General features: G+C 38.7%; 1 protein-coding gene across 2 annotated transcripts in view; it reads right to left on the bottom strand.

The window, feature by feature from the left end:
• The window catches only part of PTPRR (protein tyrosine phosphatase receptor type R), a 303,626-nt gene that overhangs the window by 8,650 nt on the left and 270,830 nt on the right, over positions 1-24,146 (bottom strand). For both annotated transcript variants that reach the window (XM_066368559.1, XM_066368560.1), the window contains 3 exons: positions 18,821-18,931; positions 17,192-17,349; positions 13,345-13,458 (listed from right to left, as the gene is read on the bottom strand). In XM_066368559.1, the coding sequence (XP_066224656.1) occupies positions 13,345-13,458; positions 17,192-17,349; positions 18,821-18,931 (383 nt within the window). The remainder of the gene's footprint in view (positions 1-13,344; positions 13,459-17,191; positions 17,350-18,820; positions 18,932-24,146) is intronic.

Here is a 24,146-nt window from a genome sequence, read left to right on the forward strand (position 1 = left end):
GTTATGATTGTCTATTATTACCATTCTATTGTGTTTTAAAAAACAAAGATTCATAGGCTCAAAGAACACAATAGCTGAAAGAAATTTTAGAGAGTCAGTTCATTACTTCCCAATCACTGAATCCCTGGATGGAAAAGGCATCTTATTGGTGGGGGTTTATTTTCAAAAACTTTTAATTAAAATTTTAAATTTATTGTGTTAATATGGATTCAAGTGTCCCACTCAATATATTGCCATCACCCCCCCAACAATGTGCCCCATTACACCCTCTTTGGCCCCCTCCCCCTGACTCCCTCCTCCTTTCCCTCTGGGATCTGCTGTTCTGTTATCTGTATCTATGTGTAATATATATATATAATTTCACTAATCCCTTCACTTTCTCTGGTCCCTTCCCCTCATCCCCCTTCTTTCTGACAGCTGTCCCTCTGCTCCCTGTGACCCCGCCTCTGCCTCTATTCCGTTCCTCAGTTCACTGTGTTCATTAGATTCCACATATAAGTGAAATCATATATTTGTCTTTCTCTGCCTGGCTTATTTCACGTAGCATAATAATCTCCAGGTCCATCCATGCCATCGCAAAAGGTAAGATTTTCTTCTTTTTCATGGCCCTGTAGTATTCTATTGTGTAAATGTACCACAGCTTCTTTATTCATTCATCCACTGATAAACACTTGGGCTGTTTCCAAAACTTGGCTATTGTAAACAATGCTGCCATAAACATGAGGGTGAATATCTTCTTTTGAATTAGTGTTTTGGGATTCTTAGGATATATTTCTTAAAGTGGGATAGCTGTGTCAAAAGGCAGTTCCATTTTTAATTTTTTAGAGGAATCTCCATACTGTTTTTCACAGTGGCTGCACCAGTCTGCATTCTCACCAGCAGTGCAGGAGAGTACCCTTTTCTCCACATCCTCACCAGTACTTGTGTGTTGATTTGTTGATAAAAAGCCATTCTGACAGGTGTGAGGTGGTATCTCATTGTAGTTTTAATTTTCATTTCTCCGATGATAAGTGACGTTGAACATTTTTTCATCTGCCTATTGGCCATCTGTATGCCCTCCTTGGAGAAGTGTTGATTCAGTTCCCTTGCCCATTTTTAAATTGAATTGTTTACCTTCCTGGTGGTGAGTTTTAGAAGTTTCTTATACATTTTGGTTATTAACCTCTTATCAGATGTATCAGCGTATATGTTCTCCCATTGTTTGGGCTGTCTTTTTATTTTGTTCATGCTTTCTTTTGCTGTGCAAAAGCTTTTTAGTTTGATACAGTCCCATTTGTTTATTTTGTCCTTTATTTCACTTGCCCCTAGAGCTGTATCTGCAAAAATATTGCTATGAGAGATATCGGAAAATTTACTGCCTATATTTTCTTCCAAGATTTTTATGGTTTCATGACTTAAGTCTTTTATCCATTTTGAGTTTGTTTTTGTGAATGGTGTAAGATGGTGGTCTAGTGTAATTATTTTGCATGTACCTGTCCAGTTTTCCCAATAACATTTTTAAAAACTGTCTTTACTCCATTGTATGCTCTTGCTTCCTTTGTCAAATATCAATTGACCATAAAGGTGTGGATTTATTTCTGGGTTCTCTGTTCTGTTTCATTGATCTGTATGCCTGTTCTTATGCCAATATCAAGCTGTTTGATTACTATGGCCTTGTAGTATAACTTCATATCAGGAAGTATGATACCTCCCACATTGTTCTTCACTTTCAAGATTGCTGAGGCTATTCAGGTTCTTTTTTGGTTCCATATGAATTTTTGGAATATTTATCTTAGATCTATGAAGTATGCCATTGGTATTTTAATAGGAATTGCATTAATGTATAGACTGCTTTGAGTAGTATAAACATTTTAATGATATTAATTCTTGTCTATAAACACAATATAAGCTTCCACTTGTTTATATCTTCCTGATTTCTTTTTTCAGTGTCTTACAATTTTCTAAGTACAAGTCTTTTACCTCCTTGGTTAAATTTATTCCTAAGTACTTTATTTATTTATTTTTTGTTCCAATAATAAAGGAAATTGTTTCCCTACTTTCTCTGATAGTTTATTGTTGGTGTATAAAAATGCCACTGATTTCTGAATATTAATTTTATATCCTGCCACCTTGCTGAATTCATTTATCAGGTCTAGTAGTTTTTGACTGAGATTTTAGGGTTTTCTATGTACAGTATCATCTTATCAGCAAATAATGACAGTTTTATTTCTTCTTTTCCAATTTGGATGCGTTTTCTTTCCTCTTGTCAGATTGCTGTGACTAGGAGACTTCCAAAACTATGTTGAATAAGAGTGGTGAAAGGGGGTACCCCTGCCTTGTTCCTGATCTTAAGGGAATTGCTTTTAATTTTTGCCCATTGAGTATGATGTTGGCTGTTGGTTTGTCATAGATGGCCTTTATTATGTTGAAGTATGTTCCCTGTATTCCTACTTTGCTCAGAGTTTTGATCATAAATGGGTGCTGGATTTTATCAAATGATTTTTCTGCATCTATGCATCTATTGTTATGATCATGTCATTTTTATCCTTCATTTTTTATGTGATGAATCACATTTATTGATTAAAATATTGTACCAGCCTTGCCTCCCCAGAATAAATCCAATTTAGTCATGAGATATAATCTTTTTAATGTATTGCTGGATCTGGTTTACTAATATTTTGTTCAGAATATTAGCATCTATGTTCATCAGGAATATTGCTTATAATTTTCTTTTTTTGTAGTGTCTTTACTTGGTTTTGGAATGAGTATAATGCTTGCCTCATAAAATAAATTTGGAAGTCTTCCCTCCTCTTGAATTTTTTGGAATAGCTTGAGTGTTTGGTAAAATTCTTCTTCCAAAGAAATCTTCTTTGAGTGTTTGGTAAAATTCACCTGTGAAGCCATCTGGTCCAGGACTTTTGTTTGCTGGCAGTTTTTAAATAACTTTCTATTTCATTTGTTGTAATCTGTCTGTTTAGGTTTCTGATTCTTTCAGATTGAGTTTTGGAAGATTGTATGTTTTTAGGAGTTTATCCATTTCACCTAGGTTGTCTAATTTTTTGGCATATAGATCTTCATATGTAGTATTTTATTACAATCCTTTGTAGTTCTGTGGTGTCAATTGTTACTTCTCCAACTTTCATTTCTAATTTTATTTATTAGAGTCCTCTCTCTTTTTTTTTTGATGAGTCTTTTTAAAAGTTTGTCAATCTTGTTAACCTTTTCAGAGAACCAGCTCTTGGTTTCATTGATCTTTTGTATTGTTTTTTTTTTTTAGCCTCTTTGTCATTTATTTTCACTCTGATCTTTATTATTTCCTTCCTTCTACTTCCTCTGGGCTTTATTTGTTGTTCTTTTTCTAGTTCTTTTAGGTGCATGTTAGGTTGTTTATTTGAGATTTTTTTTTGCTTCTTAAGGTATGCCTGTAATGCTATGAACTTTCCTCTCAGGACTGCTTTTGCTGTGTCCCGTAAATTTTTGAGTTGTTGTATGTTTATTTTCATTTGTTTTAAGGAATTTTTAAAATTTCTTCCTTGATCTCATTGTTAACCTATTTGTTATTTAATAACATGCTATTTAGCCTCCAAGTGTTTGAGTCTTTTTCAGTTTTTCTATTGTAGTTGACTTCTAGTTTTATGCTATTTTGATCAGAGAAGATGCTTGATATGATTTCAATCTTCTTAAATTTATTGAGACTTCTTTGGTGTCCTAACATGTGGTCTTTCCTAGAAAATGTATCATGAGTATTTGAAAAGAATGTATATTCTGCTGCTTTGGGGTGAAAGGTTCTGAAGATATCAATTAAATCCAGTTGATCTAGTGTGCATTTAAGGGCACTGTTTCTTTGTTAATTTTTTGTTTGGATGATATATTTATTGATGTTAGTAGATAAGTATTGCTACCCCAGCTTTTTTTTAAAATTTCAATTTTCATGGAATACTTATTTTCCATCCCTTCACTTTCAGTCTATGTATATCTTTTGTTCTGAACTGGGTCTCTTGTAGACAGCATATACATGGGTGCTATTTTCTTATCCATGCAGCCACTCTATGTCTTTTGATTGGAGTATTTAATGTATTTACATTTAACGCTATTATTTATATGTACTTATTTATTGACATTTTATTCTTTAAACATATCTCTTTCTCTCAATTTCTTTTCCCTTTGCTCTTTTTATAGCAGGCCCCTTAACATTTCTTGGAGTACTACTTTGGTTTTAATAAATTCCTTGAGTCTTTTTTGTCTGGGAAGCTTTAATTTCTCCTTCAATTTTAAATGGTAGCCTTGCTGGATAGAGAAGTCTTGGTTGTAGGTTCTTGTTTTGCATCACTTTGAATATTTCCATCCCTTCTGGCCTGAAGTATTTCTGTTGAGAAGTCAGATGTTTTCTTTATGTGGGCTCCTCTGTAGGTAATTAACTGCTTTTCTCTTGCAGCTTTTAGTATTCTTTCTTTGTCTTTAACTTCAGCATTTTAATTATCATGTGTCTTGGTGTAGACCTCCTTGGGTCCCTCTTTAATGGGGACTCTCTGTGCTTCTTGAACTTGTGTGATTTGTTTCCTTCATCAATTTTGGGAAATTTTCAGCTATGATTTCTTCAAACAAGTTCTCTCTCCCCTGTTCATGCTCTTCTCCTTCAGAAACCCCTATGATGTGGATGTTGTTTCTCTTCATGTTGTCACAGAGCTCTCTTAGAGTTTCTTCAGTCTTTTTGAGCCTCTTTTCTTTTTGCTGCTCCTCTTCTGTGCTTACGTTTATCTTGTCCTCTAAATCCCTGACTTGATCCTCTGCTTCATCCAGCTTGCTCTTGATTCCTTCTAGTGCAGCCTTCATTTCTGATATTGTATTTTTCATTTCTGACTGGTTCTTTTTTATAATTTCCATGTCTTTTTTGATGCTTGCTATCTCTTTGTTTAAGTTCTCATTGTGATTATCCATTGTTGCTCTAAGATACTTGAGCATCCTGATAATCAGTATTTTAGACTCTGCATCTGGTAGTTTGGTTACTTTCATTTAGTTCTTTTTCTGGGGAATTCTCTTTTGATTCATTTGGGTCATATTTTTTTTCTGCCCATTTTTTCTGTGTATTAGGTAGTTCTGCTCTGACTTTGACATTATTTGTGGTATCTTTATGAGGACGATGGGCTCAGTTGTACTGACCTCCATCCCACCTGCGTTCCTTGCTCTAGGAATGCTTCTTGAGGGTATTATTTACCCTCCTGTTGTATGTGAGTGTTGAATGCAGTTGGTCCTTTTGTGGGTGCAGTTATCTCTTCAGACTGGCTGGCTCTAAGGTTAACCTCGATCACATGTATTAGACATTGTGCAGTGTCTGTCCTGTTGGGTATATTTATTCTCCATTGTGTCTGCTGCCTGTTGAACTCCTCCTTTGTGTGTGCTGCTTATGTAGCTAGCTGAGTCTAGTGTTGGTACAGTCTCCCACCCACTACTGGTTCTGTTGGTTCTGGGTTTTCTGGGATTGGCATTAGTCATTGTTTGTACCCTGCCATGGGCTACCTGTCTGGAGCTACTGCTCTGTTTGTTCGCTGTTCGTGTCTGTGTTTTTTGTGCCTGGGTAGTGTGGGAGGGGCCCACTTGTGTATAAGGATCAGCTTCCTCCTTCTGAGAGATGACAGTAGCTCCGTAAAAGCTGCAAGCTCCATAAGATTTGCCTCCACTTTTCAGCTGTTCCATCTCTTGCAGCTGCCTGGTCTTCCCACAGAATCTTCTGTAGAAAGACTGTTGTGTGGGCTCAGACTGGCGTCACCTCACCAACCCCTCTACAGGTTGCAAGCTGGGCACCTCGTGCTCCAGTGGCTGCCTGCTTACCTGTCCCATTAGCCAGTGCTCACACCCAATTGTGTGTTATCCACTTCATCTTTTAATTAATGAATGTTATGATAATTAGCAAAACAATCTATTAATGTACCTCTAAATAAAACACTCGTTGGTACCTTGCACTAATTTGAACTCCTATTTGGAAAGAATAAATCTTATTTTAGTTAAAAATATGCTCAAAAGTATTATTAAAAGGAGAATAACAGACTTATGAATCTGCAGTGAGAACTGTAGGATCTATTAATAGAAGTTGCCCTAAAGCCAATAAAAATAATGTCTTGCCAGAGAATGAGCAATCCACCAAATGGCTTTGTCATTGTTGTTACATTGGAAATATCCATTTAGCATGACAGACTCATCTCTAAACCAACCATTTGAATTTATGGTTAAAATGTGGATTTGTGATCTGAGTACAAATTGTCTGTTTCTGTCACATTGGATTACAAACAGGCATTGTGATTGGTTTGATCTTTCCCAATGCTCAAACTCTTGACTTAGTCATGGAACAAGCCCCATTTCAGGTATCCAAATCACTGACTTGTCTTTTTCTCTGCTGTTAGCCATGCCCTGGGCTCCTCAGAGGAGGCAGCTGGAAGTGGTGAGGGCAGATTATAAAAAAGTTGAACAGTGTGCAGCCTTGGGTCTTCTGGATCAGAGGCCGTTGTTAAAGAGGGTCGGAAAGGATAGGAAAAGGCTTGCACACTGCAGACTACAAAATACCAGCTCTCCGATATACTGACTCTGTCTTTTGGATCCTTTATTATGCTTCTAGTCAGTCAGTTGGTCCCTCTCTTTCCTTTTGCCTTTGTGAGGGTCCCACCCGGCTCAAACACTGGTGTCATCTCCAATCTTCTCTCTACCCCTAAACATCTGAGAGGACAGTATATATGTACTCTTTTACAACTTCTTTCTCTCCCATTTCGATAGTCTTAAAGGAAAGCTTTATGTGGTCACATGTAAAAGAATGCTTAAAGGAAGTTAAATTGGAGGATTTTTTAGATCCTTTAATGCATTAATATTTATTGTAAATATCCAAGTGGAGAGGGGTTCTAAGGAATATAGTATATAGCTTTTTCTCTAACTTAATTGAGGACCTTTTTTTTTTTTTTTTTTTTTTTTTTTTTTGACTGAAGAGTTTGGCACGTAGCAGGCTCACATAGTTGGATAGATAGTTAAACTGTGCTGTGAGAAACACAGTCTGGAAAAGCCTGTTAAGGAATGCATCTTTCTACATCCTGGTGCCTGATGCATATTGAGTAGTAGGTGTTTAGTAAATGTTTGAATGAATGAACTAAGGCATGATATGGAGCCAAGATCTCGGGTGTCTGTTTCACAGGACACGGGGCACAGGATTCAGGTCCATCTACAAAATCCCATCCTAAAATCATCCCGAGGTAGGTCTGGCTTCATGGGCCTGTGATCCTCACGTCCTGCGCTTAGAGGGACCCTGCAGTGAAGCTCTGCTGTCACTGTCTAGAAATATTTTATGTTTTTTAAAAAAGGAGTCCCACATTTTTCTTTTGTTCTGGGTTCCACAAAAGAGGTGGCTGCTCTTCGGGAGGTGTCTTTTTCTACAGTTCTCTTGTTCCCTCTCTGTGCCACTTCTATTCCCAGTGACCAGGAGCCTCAGGTATACGCAGCTTCTGGAGCCTCCTCTTCAATTCTCCTTCATCAAAACCTATGTTCTGAATATATTGATAATGCAGGGAGTTATGTTCTCTCTAACTACCATGCTGGAAACAGCAGATCATTTTGTTTACGTTAAAGTGTAAATAGCAGAGAAGACATGAAGTATCACCCTCAGCTCCCATCTCTATGTTCAATGAACTTTAAAATGGAATGATTCTTTTAGCCAAGGATTGGCTCTCTAACAGTAGTATTGTAGGTATTGACCATACACATATATTTTTGGCATCCTTCATATACAGATATTTTGGGATGGGCAACTTTCTTATATTCTTTAAATTATACTCATAAGGCAAAAGCTTTATATGGTCTGAAGAGAAATCAGAGGATTAAGTATAAACTGGCAGTTACAGTCCCAGGGATGTAAATTACAACATAAAAATATAGTCAATAATATTATAATAACTATGCATGGTGCCAGGTGGGTACTAGACTTATTGGGAGATCACTTTTGTAATTTATATAAATGTCTAACCGCTATGCCGTACATCTGAAACTAATATAATATTGAATGCCAACTGTAATTAAAAACAAAAAATAAAAAAATGCTGGAAACAGGGAAAGAAAGAAGACATATAGATGTCCATAGGAAAAGACACTCAATAAAAAATTATACTCTTAAAGTAACTATGGATAATATCATTGTATATATGAAACAGCTCTCATTCATATTAAACATTGTTTTAAAAATTATGGTGTCATTGCATTTTTTAAAGTTATTAAAGCATTACCAAAGTGATACTTTTTTTCTTATCAGTTTTACAATAAATATATTCCAAAAGCTTGTTTACTTTATCTAAACAGTCCTACCTTTCCGTTAGAAATCATAAGTTCTGAATTTTAAAAGAAGTCTATTTTGCCATTATCTAAGCACTATGAATTTGGACAAGTTACTTGATATCTTGAATTCTTTGATTCCTCATTAAAAAAAAAAAGATTACCTTTTTTCCTAACTGTGGGTTTACTCTAGGGGTTAAAGGAACCGTGTGCTTTGAAGTCCATGCAAAAAGGCCATGATTTAATACCCTTGTGAGTGCGAGTCATGCTTTCTGGAATGTCTGCAGACAGAGCCAGAACCGAAGGTAAGGACAAATGACCGCAGAGTCTAGGATGGGGACAAGGTTTGAAGAACTGATGTAGAACAAAGAGCTAAAAACACACACAGGAGAACATCTTTCTCTTGACTGTCATGAGTTAAAGACCTAGTCAATGCTAGCAGTTGGCGACAAATCAAAAATTTGAAAATGAAGCATGACAGGAAAAAGCTGAACACAAGAGGCAAGGAGGATGGGGGAACAAGAAGTTGAATGGGGCGAACCTGACCAGGCGGTGGCGCAGTGGATGGAGCATCAAACTGGGATGCGGGGGACCCAGGTTCGAGACCCCGAGGTCGCCAGCTTGAGCTGGTTTGGGCAAAGCTCACCAGCTTGGACCCGGGGTCACTGGCTCGAGCAAGGGGTTACTCGGTCTCCTGTGGCCCCTCCGGTCAAGGCACATATGAGAAAGCAATCAATGAACAATTAAGGTGTCGCAACGAAAAACTGATGATTGATGCTTCTCATCTCTCTCCGTTCCTGTCTGTCTGTCCCTGTCTATCCCTCTCTCTGACTCTCTCTGTCTCTGTTAAAAAAAAAAAAGTTGGATGGGGAGAAGGAAAGGAGGAGGGTTTTCTGTGTTCTTTTCACAACAACTAGGGGAGTACACAACAGAAGGAAGAGACAAGAAAGGGAAATTCGATACTGATCTTGTTAAGGAAGGAAGGAAAAAGAAGAACCTTTCAATGGAAGTTATAAGGAGAGAATCTGTTTTCTAAACAACAACTGCTCAAGAAAGAATTTCTGTAGAAGGGATTTCGATGAATAAATCAGAATGATTTCAAGACACATCCTGGCAGGGAGTTAAATTCAGGATTTTGGGAGCCTGTGGGCTTCAGGTCAGCAGGGAAGTTGGCTCTGTTTTGAAGATCCTATCAGGAGTCACAGGACAGGCCTTGTGGGAAGACCTTGGTGGTGATGGAAGGCCAAGGCTAAATTTTCTGACCATTTGATTTAGGAAGGAAGGAACAGATAGAGGAGGCATTGTGATATGATTTTTTAAAAATGTATTTGTGATTCCATTCAAAGTTAAAGGACAGTATTGTAGACTTAACAATGTAATGTGACTGGGAAGTGAAAACCAAGGTGGGGGTCAGGCTATAAGAGCAGGTGTGTGTGTGGGGGGAGATAGGAGGGTGAATAAGCAAGATTAAGAGTAGTAAGAGCCAAAAATAATTTGAGCAAATCATAACCAGTGCTTTTAAAGATGTTGTTTCAAATAGGGTGACAGCTGGTATTGGAGGTCAACTTGGTTCCGAGTCAGTTTCGACCCATGCAGGTATCTGGTGCCCATGGAATTCCAGCATTAGCCAATAGGAAAGTTAGGGCAGAAGAATATAAACAAAAGTCGCTAGGGGATTTTGGGTCCCATGCTGGAGGCTTGTTTACAGAAGCACAAAGCACAAGTCAAGGTCATTGTAGGAGCAGCTCCAGTTAATGGGGTGCTGTCCCTTACCACCTGACAAGTACCCCTTTTCTGTGCAAAAGTAGGTCCTAGAGTCTGATGTGAAGCCACTAGATTGTATTCCAGCTGGGTGGACAGCACTGGATGGAAGGCAAGGCGATTTCAGGAGACTAAGGCAGCAATTGTAAGAGGTGAGGGAGGGATAACTAGAGCTGATCTTTTCTTGCACAAAAAGGAAAGTAAACTTTTGGAAGCAGTTATATGTGGGGTAGAGAAAGGTAGAAGTGAGGAGGGTAGAGAGAGGGAGAGGAACATAGGCTCAGTGTTCTACTAAGTGCGACACAGGTGTAACCTCATCTTAATGTCACTGCCACCCTGTGAGGAACCGCGTATTAGTTCCTGTTTACAGATGTGTGTTCAGGTGTCTTGCTGTATCTGTGGCTAAACTTGATTGCACACTTATTATGTAAAAGGCACTTTGAAGATGCTCTCTTAATACTTGCAACAAAAATAGAAAGTAGATGCTATTACTACTTCCATTTTCCAAGTGAGAAAGCAAGGAAGGTAAAGGTTCTGCACCGTGCACAAGGCCACACAGCCAGAAGGTGGGAGCCATGATGCAAATCCAGGCAATCTGTCTCCAGAGCCTAGAACCTTAACCACCAGAATAAACAGCCTCGGATAAGCCAACATTAGGTGAAAAATAGAGAGAAATTTACAAAGACTTAGAAATTATTATTTTAAAGGTGACAAGGACAGATAGGGTTAGGGAGAGAAAACTTAATCCAGAAAGGAAGATTTGAATGTTTCATCTTTAGAGACAGGAGAAACTTTGTTGACAATTTTAATAATAATGAAGATAATAACACAGTGACCATTTAAGGCTTACTACACACCAGACCGTTCTAAATTCTTTTTATATATTATCTCACTGAATTTTCAGAAAAATGTCTTTGTTTCTTATTAAAATCCCAGGACCTAGCACACAGTAGGTGCTAGGTAAATATGAATCTTAAAAGGTGACTCTAGTTTAACTTTTAGGAAACTCTAGGTCATACAGCAAAATCTCTCTCTTATTATTTATTTATTTATTTATTTACTTACTTATTATTGTGGAGAGAGAGACAGAAGAAAGAGAGAGATGAGAAGCACCAGATTGTAGTTGCAGCACCTTAGTTGTTCATTGATTACTTTCTCATATGTGCCTTGACTGGGGTACTCCAGCCGAGCCAGTGACCCTTTGCTCAAGCCAGCGACCTTGGGCTCAAGTCAGTGAACCTGCCCTTAAATGGGATGAGCTCATGCTCAAGCCAGTGACACTGGAATTTCAAACCCGGGACCTTGGCATCCTAGGCCAATGCTTTATCCACTGCGCCACCACCAGTCAGGCTCTCTCTCTCTTTTTATTATTATTATTTTTAGGTAAGATGAGGGGAAATAGTGAGGCAGACTCCTACATGTGCCCTGAGCAGGATCCACCCAGCAACTCTGTCTAGGGCTGATGCTTTGGTACCAAGCTATTTTCAACACCTAAGGCTGACCCTCTCAGACAAATTAAGCTACCCTCAGTGCCCAGGGCTGACGCTCAAAGCAACTGAACCACTGGCTGTGGGAGGGGAAGAGGGAGAGAAGGAGGAGAGGGGAGAGAAGCAGATAATCGCTTCCCCTGTGTGTCCTGACCGGAAATTGAACCTGGGATGTCCATACGTAGGGCCAATGTTCTATCCACTGGGCCATCAGACAGGGCTACTCTCTCTTTTTTTTATGATCTCGCAGCTTTTATCTTTGTCTGAAATTCTCCTGTTTATTTCTTAGCTTGTTTATTATCTCCTTTCTCTCTCTTAGCATGTAAACCCTAGGACAGTAGAGTCTAACTCGCCTTGTCCGATGCTGCACTGGCAGCACTGGAACAATGCCTTGGGCACGGGAGGTACTACCCTACATTCGCGGTGTGAATGGAAGAAGAGAACCCAGGGTTTCAGCCTTCCAGAACAGCCCTTCCGCTACAGCACACTGGATCACAGAGCAGGGAGGCCAGCTGCTCACATTCCCTGTGTGATGTATAGCATCTTTCCCTGTGTCTGTTCTCAGGGAGCACCTGTTCACTGTTTCCAACTCTGAATCAACCATTCTTTTACCCAGACAGAACATAGTTGTTGGGAAAGGAAAAAAAATTTCTTGTTTCTTCTGTTTCCAACACATAAGCAGAGATCATCACAAAGGTGATCAAATGATCTATATATAAAAATGACTGTTTCACCTTATACCTATTAAAATGTCACCCCAATAAATTTTAAAAAATGGTTCAGCCCTGGCCGGTTGGCTCAGTGGTAGAGCGTCGGCCTGGCGTACGGAGGTCCCAGGTTCGATTCCCGGCCAGGGCACACAGGAGAAGCGCCCATCTGCTTCTCCACCCCTCCCCCTCTCCTTCCTCTCTGTCTCTCTCTTCCCCTCCTGCAGCCAAGGCTCCATTGGAGCAAAAGATGGCCCGGGTGCTGGGGATGGCTCCTTGGCCTCTGCCCCAGGCACTAGAGTGGCTCTGGTTGTGACAGAGCAACGCCTCGGATGGGCAGAGCCTCGCCCCCTGGTGGGCGTGCTGGGTGGATCCCGGTCGGGCGTATGCGGGAGTCTGTCTGACTGCCTCCCCGTTTCCAGCTTCAGAAAAAAAAAATGGTTCAGATGATAAATTTTGTTATGTGCATTTAAAAAAAATTTATTTATTTATTTATTTATTTATTTATTTTAGAGAGAGAGAGAGAGAGGAAGAGAGAGAAAGGGGGGAGGAGCAGGAAGCATCAACTCCCGTATGTGCCTTGACCAGGCAAGCCCGGGGTTTTGAACCGGTGACCTCAGTGTTCCAGGTCAACGCTTTATCCACTGCGCCACTACAGGTCAGGCTGTTATGTGCATTTTCACAATTAAAAAGACTAGACTAAAAACAGAGGGGCTCTTGGTAGTATGACATGTGCAGTACTTCATTTTAAAGGATCAAGAGCCAAAGGTGAATGACTCAGTTAACTCCAATGAAAATACAGAGTATGTTAGAAAGGACTATGGGTATAAGACTAAGAGGGAACAGTTACCACCATAAACAACCTGTATCAGAGACGAGGAAGTGATTAGCAGAAGCTTTTTTGTTTTGGACTCCTGATGGTCAGAGTTATAAATAACACTTTCTTTGATGGCTTTTTAATGTAATGTACATTCTTAAACACTTTACACAAATCACTATAAAGATTTAGGACTTTGGAGCCTGCGGCGTTTGCAAAGTCGGGCTGATCAGAGCAGGCTGTGACAGACACGTGGCTCTGAAGTCGAGGATGCAATCCCGCAGACACTCACCTGTCTACGCGAAGCTGGCAGACAATGCTTAGTGGATCGACAACTCCTTCTTCTTTCAGCTGTTGACAGCCGATGGATGTAGCAATAAAACACCCCGTTCTACCTATCCCCGCGCTGAAAAGAAAGGACAAAGAATAACAAGGTGGAAGAAAAATCGCAGAGATAAAATGTACTTTTTAAAAAGTACTTTTAAATTTGAAACAACAGCTAGGATTAATCACATTAATAACAACAACAACAGCTCTCATGGACTAAGTGTCCCAACCTGGGCTCTGTGCCAAGTGCTCAAATACACTCTCTCTTTTAGTTATGTGCAGTATGAAGAGTGGCGTGGAGGCAGGTGCCGCATCGGGAAAATAGTGAGAAAAGCATTATAACTGTTCTACAAAGAATAACTACGGCCTGAATTTAGGTAAGAGATGGACACTAGAAAGGAGAGGAAAGACTTAGGCACGTCACAAAGGTGAGTCTGGAGTTGAATGGTCAGAAAAGCAAAATGTCAAAGATGAGCAGGACTGGAAGAATGATAGTCCCAATGAGAGCAAGGTGGAATTCTGGAATGAGCTGCTTTGAGGGAGAGTTTAGTCTTAGATATCTTGATGTTGAAAATTCTCATGAATAACTGAAGATTCAATTCAGTTTAGGAGAAAAGAGGTGGCTAAAGGCATATTATTTCCAAGTCACTTTATAGATTAATAAAACACTAACAAACCCTTTACTTATGTGTGTGTCTGTTTCTTTCTCTTAGCAATTAAATAGTTTTGTTTGTTTGTTTGTTCGTTTTTACAGAGACAGAGAGAGAGTCAGAGAGAGGGATAGACAGGGACAGACAGACAGGAATGGAGAGATGAGAAGCATCAATCATTAGTTTTTTGTTGCGCATTGCGACATCTTAGTTGTTCATTGATTGCTTTCTCATATGTTCCTTGACAGCGGGCCTTCAGCAGACCGAGTAACCCCTTGCTCAAGCCAGTGACCTTGGGTCCAAGCTGGTGAGCTTTGCTCAAACCAGATGAGCCGTGCTCAAGCTGGCGACCTCAGGGTCTCGAACCTGGGTCCTTGGCATCCCAGTCCGAAGCTCTATCCACTGCGCCACCTCCTGGTCAGGCAATTAAATAGTTTTTATGTAAATTTCTCTTAAATCTATATTTAAATTCCCTCAATTTCTCCTAAACTCTAGAGTGTCATTCTATCACCTAGTTGGAGTCTTGACACTACTATTTTGTATTTGCTTTCAGTTTAATGTACCTAAAACAGAATTATCTTTTCCTTCAATGGCATTACCAGTCAGCCACAAATTTCCCAGCCTAGAAATCTTGGCGCTGTCTTCAACATCTCCTCTCTCATCTCCCACATCCAATCTGTTACCAATTCTTATACTTTCCACCTCTATTGAGCTTTTGGGGTCTATGCTTTCCTTTTTATAGACTGTGCTCAAGTTTTTGACATCTCTTTATTTCATGATTAGCAATGATTTCATTATGGGTTTCCAAGTCACCAGTCTTTCCCTGGACTAATTCACAATACACACAGCTGCTAGGGACCTGATCATATTACTCTCTACTCAAAACTGTAGATGGCTCCCAATAGTTACAGCCCAAGGTTCAAGCTTTCTACCATGGTATTCATGACCTTGAATAATATGTATACGATTAACTCTCAAACTTTATGTCATTTTACTGTCCTCCTGTACCCTTTGTGCTCCCCCCCCCCCATTTACATGAATCATTGCAAAAAATGCCTTTTATTTTCTAGTTTTCCTTTCTGTGTTAATGCCCTAGTTACCATCTTTTAAAACCGCAAACATTGGTCTCTCCAACATTATTCAGATGTTTACAGGCTTTCTCCAATCCTCCTGGTTTGAATTAATAACCCCCCTTTTGGCACTCAAATAGCATTTCTTTCTCTTATTTGCAACTTGTTTCTATTGAATGTGAGTGCAAAGGAATACAGAAGTAGATTAGGTTTCTTTTAGTTGAAGTGTCTATAAAGACTTTGTCTCATTAAAAAGAGAGGGTTTGAAGTGTATTATATGAATGGCAGGCATTTTGGTTGTGCTAAATGAAAGAATAACCCATGCATAAGAAGGGTTTAAGGAAAGAGTTGTTGCAGGACAAGATACACGAGGTGCGACAGTAAGTAGACAAGCTTGGCTTGAAGAGAAAGTTACTTTAGAGGAACAGTGGGAAATAAGACTGGGAAGGTACACGGAGGCCTATAAAAGGTCTTATATGGAAAGCAAAGAGATTTAGACTTTATCCTCTAAAACTTTTTATTGTTGTTGACAGTTTGATGAAAACTAGGAACTTCCACGTCCTAAAAAATTTTATGTAACTTTAGGTACTCAAATTTGTTTAAGTAATTTCAAGGGGTTTGCTGACTTTGGTGGCTCATCCAGAAAACCAAGGTTAACAACCTTAGCTCTGGGCAGGGGGAAGTCATTGTGAAGTTCTGAGCAGGGACTCCATATGATGGAAGATGGTTTTAGGAGCATCAACAAGGAGAAGTACAGCAGATAGGCCACCATGGGGAGAGCTGGGGAAGTGGGGGGGGGGGGCGTGTGTGCAATTAGCTGACTACTTCTAATGTATGAATGAGGTGATAAGAGCCTGAATTTGGGTGGTTGGACAGGAAGTGATGATTATGGGAGCTTTGAAGGGAAAGCCAGTTTGGTGACTGATTAAAAACTGAGGCTGGAATTAAGAGAAGGCCAAAGATAACTGTCAATGTTAGAGCTTGAGTGCCTGAAAAAGAGATGGTCTCGTTTGTAAAAATACTTATCAGAAGGGGACCTGGTTTTATAGAGGAAGTGGCTAGTTCATTTTAGATATCCTGAGTGTTTTACAATTTTGGGTGGGGGACAGTTTCAACTGAACAGGATGGCCAATTAGATTGTTTTTCCTCGGCCCCAAGCTAAGGTTAGGATAAGGCCCCAAGGTAAGGTTAGGTTAATGCTAAAAACTGAATAATGATGCTCTTTAATAAGTAGACATACAGTAAAATTTGTTCTTAAACAAACCACACAGGTTCAAAAAAGAATGAAGCCACAATTATCATTTAAAATAATGTAACTTCTTCATTAAAGATATCAAAAACATTCTTACAAGACTTACAAGATGTTCAATGAAGCAACACCAATGAGTGTATTTTGAGAAAGTATGAAAAATAAATGGCTAGTTATTGAAATAACTTTTAAAATACTTGCTTTAGTTTGGGAGCACTAAAGGGAAAGTGGGGATGACATTAGGGAAGAGACCCATGGACGTCCACTGCTTGTGTGGGCTTAACCTCCAGTAGCCCCTGTTCTGGTCACAGCACTTTGTTTTTGCTTTGGAGAACTACCACTTGCCCACTTAACCATTTCATAATTTATTTCCATCTGTTTTTCATAAAACAATGTTTAAAATAGTTGGCTGGTTTTCACCAAATGTGAAATAATAATAAATGTTACCAAGATACAATTCAAGTATAGTTCAGGTGCCACCTTGAAACAACAACAAAAGCCACCAATAAGTTAGAAAATCGTATCTGCCAATCCTAGCATATATTAGACTGATGAGACTAAATGAAGCAAAATAAGTTTCAAGGTAGAGGACTGAATTGGCTCCTGTTCCCTGAGACGTTTATTTAGAAACGGTATTTTCTCCACTGTGTAATTGTTTGCTGAAGATGCCCTTATTTAAGAATCCCGATGAAGGTTCAACTTTTAGGAAGTTAACCAATTTCAATAAACATTTATTTTACTGACAAAGTCACACCCAAGAAGTAAAACCCAACTTCTATCTGCTCTTTGTTTTTACAAAGAATGGAGAGTTTGCAGAGGCAGAAAGGATAGTTCATGCCTTACCTGCAGTGGACAATCACAGGCCCTTGGCCTGCAGAAGCAAGTCTGTCTTCTTCTACATCCATCATGAGTTGGAGAAGGGGCTGGGCACTGTCTGGAGTCTTGTGATCGGGCCATGATGTGTACCAGTAATGCTTCACATGTTGGGTGTGACTTCCTTGCTGAAAATAGCAACAGCCACCAAATGCGTCATTTACTTGTACAACTACAATTCACACAAACCACAATACTGCATGCCTTCAATTATTCCCATCTTGCTGGCAACTTATTTCCAGATGAGTAAAATATCTAGGAGATTTTTGAAGAATAATTCTTCACCTTGAGAAAACTTACCTGTAAATATTCTGATATCAAAGTTTGACAGTCTTGCTTCTATTAAATGACACACAATGCAATATACAGGTGATGTATTTTGGAATTGTACCTGTGAAACCTCTATGATTTTATTAACCATTGTCACCCAACAAATGTAATTAAAACAAGAAGATGAAGCAGAAAAAATAAATGAGAATATATAATTAGCATAGAAAATGTGTATATCACTCATGCTAAATATTACATGTTTGTAATTTGCTATAATAAATAAAATGATAGATAAAAATGTAGCCAAGAAAGAATTGGGAGACAGTATGTTTTCTGCTCTTTGAACATTCCTGACAGGTTACTAAAACATATTAACCAATATAAGCCACGTAATTTTATATTCAGTTATTCTAATACTTCTGCACTCATCCCAAACTCCAGTTTTAAGAGCAGTGAGAAATCCCAGTAGCAAAGGGGTTACAGGGTTCATTAGATTAGAAATGTTTTGAGTGAAGGTCCATGTATATCATCTCCAAACTCAGCATCCAGTTGGGCTACTGGCATGACCGAAGCACTTCGATATGTATTTAAAAATAAGCTTTGGTAAGTGCCTTCCTACCTCCAGCTCCTCACTGCTGACCCTCAGTGAGGCTGTGCCTCTGCTCTCCCTGTGAAGATGCTGTCCTCACAGGGAGGCACTAGACAGGATTAAAATCTTTGAGATGATTGTCCTCCAGAGGCAGTAACAATACCATGGCAACATTCCTCAGCATCTGCTGCCCATAAGTTAAACAAGATAATTTTTCTATGACGTAAACTGGTCTAGGGAAAGTCCCTATAAATAAATTACTGTAGCTCCACGTTTTGAAGAGCTCAGCAACACTTTCAGGCTCTCCCTGCTGCCCCCAGCCGCCCACAAGCACAGATTTTCTTTCACAGTTCCCAGGTCTGACTCAAAGCTGCGGAGACCAAAGGGAAATTAAAAAAAAAAAAAAAATCATGGTAAAGTCTGCAGAACAAGTCTTTAGTTAAAGGCATTCAAAAAGTTAAATCAAGAGATCTTTTGTTTATGCAAATTATTGATAGAAGATCGTTGCTTCCTATTTAGTGAATTTCCTTAATATCTACTTATTTAATTCAATCAACATATGACTAATAGCTGACAATAAAGAAACACATGAGAGAATGATTTAATTTTTCTTTCATCTTGATGCTATTTAATTGGTTTAAGTTAAATCTGTTGTACTTGTTAGGATAATAATTTCAAAGAAGGAATGTTATGTTCTAATATCATTTACTTTGTAGAGAGCTATAGCAATGTAATCTTACCTTTAAGATAAGGTTTCGAACAGTATAGTTGTCACATTCATTTACATTGATAACCAGAACCTCGACTTTCCCATATATTCCTCTCTTTTCAGGCCAGTATAGCACACATTTCTGATGAAGGAAAAAGAACGCAGTGAATATTAATGATGTTCACTGGCCTTCAAGTACTTTTCATTCAAGTATCTCAAGAGTTTTTATTTAATTTAAAAAATCATGTATCAATTCTTACAATTCTGTAAATGCACAAAACCCACTGAATTGTACATATTAAACTGGTGATTTTTATGGTATGTGAATTATATCTCAATAAGGTAATTTTATTTTTATTTTTTTTTAGTAAAGTATCAACTTTTTCATGTTCCTGCCAAACACTGTTGCTATTAACCCCATACCAAAATAAGGTAGAATTTCCCAAAACTCCACAGAAAAGTTAAGAATGAATTAAGAATTTAGTTAGATATGAAGAAATCAATATTCAAATATTAGAGCATATCATGTAATGACTAGAAGTAAAAGAAATGTTTCTCCCAAAGATTGAGGCAAGTCACACTTTTCTGCCTCCTCAAGTGGAAGTGTCTAATCAGAGAATCTGTGATGTGTTACATGCCACAGGATGGAGTTTCTCTTGCATGTGAAACAGACGTAATGACAATTAATGACTGTATGGTAGTATATTTTTTCAGGACCAATGGTCTTTTTTAACCTATGGGTCTATCACAATAGGTGTACAACAAAATTACTTTAAAAATATTTCTGTAATGGATCTTCTCTGAAGGGTTCAATAACAATAATAATCATATTGCAAACAAGGCAATATATTTATAATATGGTGGTAAAGTTCAGGCTTTGGGGTCAGAGAGTTTGGGTTCACATTTGGTTCTACCACTTATTATCTGTGAATTCACATGCAAGGTAATCTCTCTGGCCTCAGTTTCCTCATGATTTACTATATGGAAAGCACTTAGAAACAGCCAGGCAGCCTGACCAGGCATTGGTGCAGTGGGACATTGAGGACCCAGGGTCAAACCCTCAAGGTCGTTGGCTTGAGTGTGGGATCATAGATGCAACCCCATGGTCACTGGCTTGAGCCCAAAGGTCACTGGCTTGAAAAGTAGCTGGCTTGAGCAAAAGGTCACTGGCTCAGCTGAAACCCCTTGGTCAAGGCATGTATGAGAAAGCAATCAATGAACACTAAGGTGCCACAACTATGAGTTGATACTTCTCATCTCTCACCCTTCCTGTCTATCTGTTTCTGTCTGTTCCTGTCTGTCCCTCTGTCCCTCTCTCTCCAGCTAAAAAACAAAAAGAATGAAAAACAGCATTCAAAACATGTTGCTCTTATTACTCTTGTTATATTTTACAATTACTGGGATTTGCTCTAAATTGATTAGATCATTAATTAAGCATGAAATAATGCATTAAATATTATATTATTATATCCAAGCTATATTATTAAAAAATACAAAATGAGATTCAAGCACACATACTGATTATTATTTTGTCTTTTAATCAACTGCAAAAGACCTATTAAATTTTTATCACATATTTTATTTTATTATTTTTATTTTTATTTTTTTATCACATATTTTAATGATTAAAAATGTAAAGTGTGAAAGTTGATGTTTTATTGCAAATGCCAGGGAAGCAATGTTAATTTTAGAAGTATTGTTTAAATAGCATTATTTTCTTCCAAACACACATGCACAAATCAGGACCTTATAGTTTTCAGGACTCTTGTTTCTTCACATTTATGCCAAAGGCATGTGATCACACTTGAAAAAAATTAAGAAGTATAATTCAAAAGAGCAGTAAAAGAATCATAGAATTATAGAACTAAAGACATAAAGAAAAAGACATTCCAAATATCAGAAACATACCTCTGGGATTCTATCATGTTAAGTACTAAGTATTCCCCAAGCCAGAGTCACAAAGAAAGCCACTTTACCTGGTGGACTCAATGTTTCTTTCATCCGTTAAAATAAAAACAAATTTGCATCCTCTCTGTTCTGGTCTTTTTTTCAAACACAGTAAATCATTTCCACCTCTCCCCCTCCTCCATGACTGTTAGGCAATCAGGCTAAAGGCTTACTCTGACATAATGTTAACATTAAGAAAAAAAAATCTTTTAAAAATAGAGCAATTTGTTTCTCTCATCACTTATAAATTGTCAAAAGTCTAAAATTTCCCCAATTTGTTAAAGATAATCATACTAACCAATTTACCTGGCTTCTTTCAACGGAGCACCAATTTTTTCACTGCAAGACTCGAGCTATTGTATATCTTAAAACCCCTGCCTCTTGGATGAAGCCGAGAAGACACAAAGAATTTTGAAAAAAAGTATTGGACAAAGAAAGAGGCATTCAGTGGTCCAGCAGTGTGATATGTGCCCCATTGTCCACGATCAGACCTGAGCAGCAAGCCCCTCTTTGGGAAGGTGATTCTCAAAACCAGCAGGAAAAGCTTCAAGGTAGGAAGGAGTTCACAACCTGCACCCTGAATCTCAACAATACTTGAACAGGCTTGTGCACCTACTTGATAAATGGAAGTACGGCTCGCTCCTCTCCCAAGCTTGTCAGGGCCCTCTTGGAATGTTTTTCTTGACTCTTTACCAAAAATGCAATTGGCAGCCAGCTCCCAGTAGACAATGCAATATGACTTGTTCATTCAAAGAACCCTTAATTAGCATCCCATCTCCTTTATGAGATACAATAGCTTATTTTTACACATTGAATATAATCCCCCCACACACACACCCTTTTAGGAGAAGGCAGAAAAAGAGACCAGATAAGTGTGGATGCTTTTGAATATGAAGTGGAAGAAAGCTGCAAATGTAGTTGTTTCTGTGAGCACAAATTCAGGTTTAAATTATTCTCGTGAACAGCTTTTTAGGGGTTTTCTATTGTGATGCTAACAATGGTATGAAAGAAACAGAAAATGCGAAGAAGGAAAATGCTCTTTTACAGATAATATTGTGAAACTACACTAATTGTAGGTAATTCAAATAGCAGCTATCTAGCAGAATATAACTTTAAGTCAACCCTATTCTTCTGCTAACTGGGCTCATCCTTTCAGTAAAATTATCTATTAATTCCAAGAATTCCTGATTTGGAGGAAGAAAGATGTGTTCAGAGGGTCATGTGTTTTGGTGCAAACAAGTAATTAGCAAATCCTGCCTGTAAAGATTCTGAACATCAACCAGTTCTTCATATTCAGAGCAAAAGAAGAATGCAAAGCAAACTCATATTTCTATGATATTTTTAAATTGACCCTCCCTCTTGCCCTCACTATGTTGGGGTTATTTGTGTATAAAGAAGAAGGAAGTCTAGCTAGTAGTTTAGATGCCTTAAAATTATTTTTTTTTTAATTACTTTCTTTTCAATTCTCTATGCATCTAAAATCAAAGACATTTTGCTCTATGAACTATGTGCGCATCATCACATAGAGTGTGGCCCTAAATAAATTTTTAAAAAAGATGGTCAGTTTCATTTGGGCACATTAGCATATGAGAGGGATGGGGGGATCAGATTGTCTGCTGTTACTACTACTGTAGTTACTCTTATTCCTGATGTTCCAACTAAGCATGACTAATGAAGGTACAGCAATTTAATATCGAAGGCACCTTCACCAAAGATCTAGTCCCCTTTACAATCATCTGAGTTTGGTAGAGCAGGTAGCAAGTATTATTATTATTATCATCATCATCATCTAATTTTACAAAAGAGATAACTGAAACGCGGATGTTTTACTAAGGGTCTTTGGGAAAATTCCCTTGGGGGTGAGGACCCTCTGAGCAAGTCTCACTTTATAAATTCTATATGTCCAATCTCTATCTCTTATCTGTACATTTGTATAAAGTTCTAGACATTTATTTCTAGCCACTTAGTAGACTAAACCATCCAGAGGTCTCCAGGAGTCCTCAAACTTAACAGGTGAAAAATGGAACTCACTTTCCTCTCTCACAAATCTTCCCTTGCTGCCCATATAGTTTATGACATCACCCTTCACTCAGCGTTCCAGTTTAAAATCCTGAAATCAAACCCTCCCTTGGCCCTGGCTGGTTGGCTCAGTGGTAGAGCATCGGCCCAGCGTGTGGAAGTCCTGGGTTCAATTCCCAGCCAGGGCACACAGGAGAAGCGCCCATCTGCTTCTCCACCCCTCCCCTCTCCTTCCACTCTGTCTCTCTCTTCCCTTCCCTGCAGCCAAGGCTCCATTGGAGCAAAATTGGCCTGGGCCCTGAGGATGGCTCCATGGCCTCTGCCTCAGGTGCTAGAATGGCTCCAGTTGCAGTGGAGCAACAGCCAGATGGGCAGAACACTGCCCCCTGGTGGGCATGCTGGGTGGATCTCGGCCGGGCACATACAGGAATCTGTCTGCTGCCCCCTCGTCCCCCATTTCTCATTTCAAAAAAAAAAAAGAAAAAAGTAAAAAAAAAATATAAATAAATAAAAACCCTCCCTTGATTCCCACACATTCCATCAGAAACTAAGTACTGTGTCTTTACCTCTGGAGCAACTTTTCAACCTGTCCCCTTTTCTCAATACACTCTTCCGTTGCCTCAGTTCTGCACTTCATTACCTGTTACCTGGACTGGTGCTACAATTTCTAACCTATTTCTCTGCTTCTCCTTGCTTTCCTCAAGTCCAAATGCTATATCCTGCCACTATTACACCACTCTATGGCAAAACATCATTAGTGGCTCCCTGCTGTCTATATAACAAAACCCAAAGTTTCATTGTATTAATGTAGTCTTATATTCTTTGGCACAACTTAACATTTCAGTCTCATCTCCCTTCGTGCCATATTATGCTATGCTCAAGCCACATCGAACTGCTCAACCCACACAGGTCACGCGGTTTCCTGTCTGCCTTTGTACACTGTTGCTCTGCTTCCACTGCTTCCCTTGTGCACCTGCTCATTCTTCAGGACCCTATTACAACATTGAAGGCTTCATATTAGTATTTGGCCAAATAAGTGTAATAAAAATTAATCTTTTCTATAATTTTATCAGATAAAGGAATGAAAAAAGGGAAAACTTAAAAAATATATTTTTAAGTATGTTTTTTTGAGGTTAAACTGTTTGCAGAGTGCTGACTAGTTTAATTGATAGCTAAATGAGATTTATAAGTAAAGTCACAGAGTTAATTCAGATGAAAGACACATGTAAATACAGAGAAATAATATGGCTGGGTATACTTGAGAGAAGTATTATGATAGGCCAAATCACCAAGTGATTCTCTCACTTTCTGAAAGATAAACTTGGTACCTTATGGCTCTCTGAGGCCAACAGTGGGTTGTGGCTTGCATCATTATTTGCACGATTATGTTG

This window comes from Saccopteryx leptura, chromosome 2 (assembly GCF_036850995.1).
Source record: "Saccopteryx leptura isolate mSacLep1 chromosome 2, mSacLep1_pri_phased_curated, whole genome shotgun sequence".
In the NCBI taxonomy this organism is placed as follows: Eukaryota; Metazoa; Chordata; class Mammalia; order Chiroptera; family Emballonuridae; genus Saccopteryx; species Saccopteryx leptura.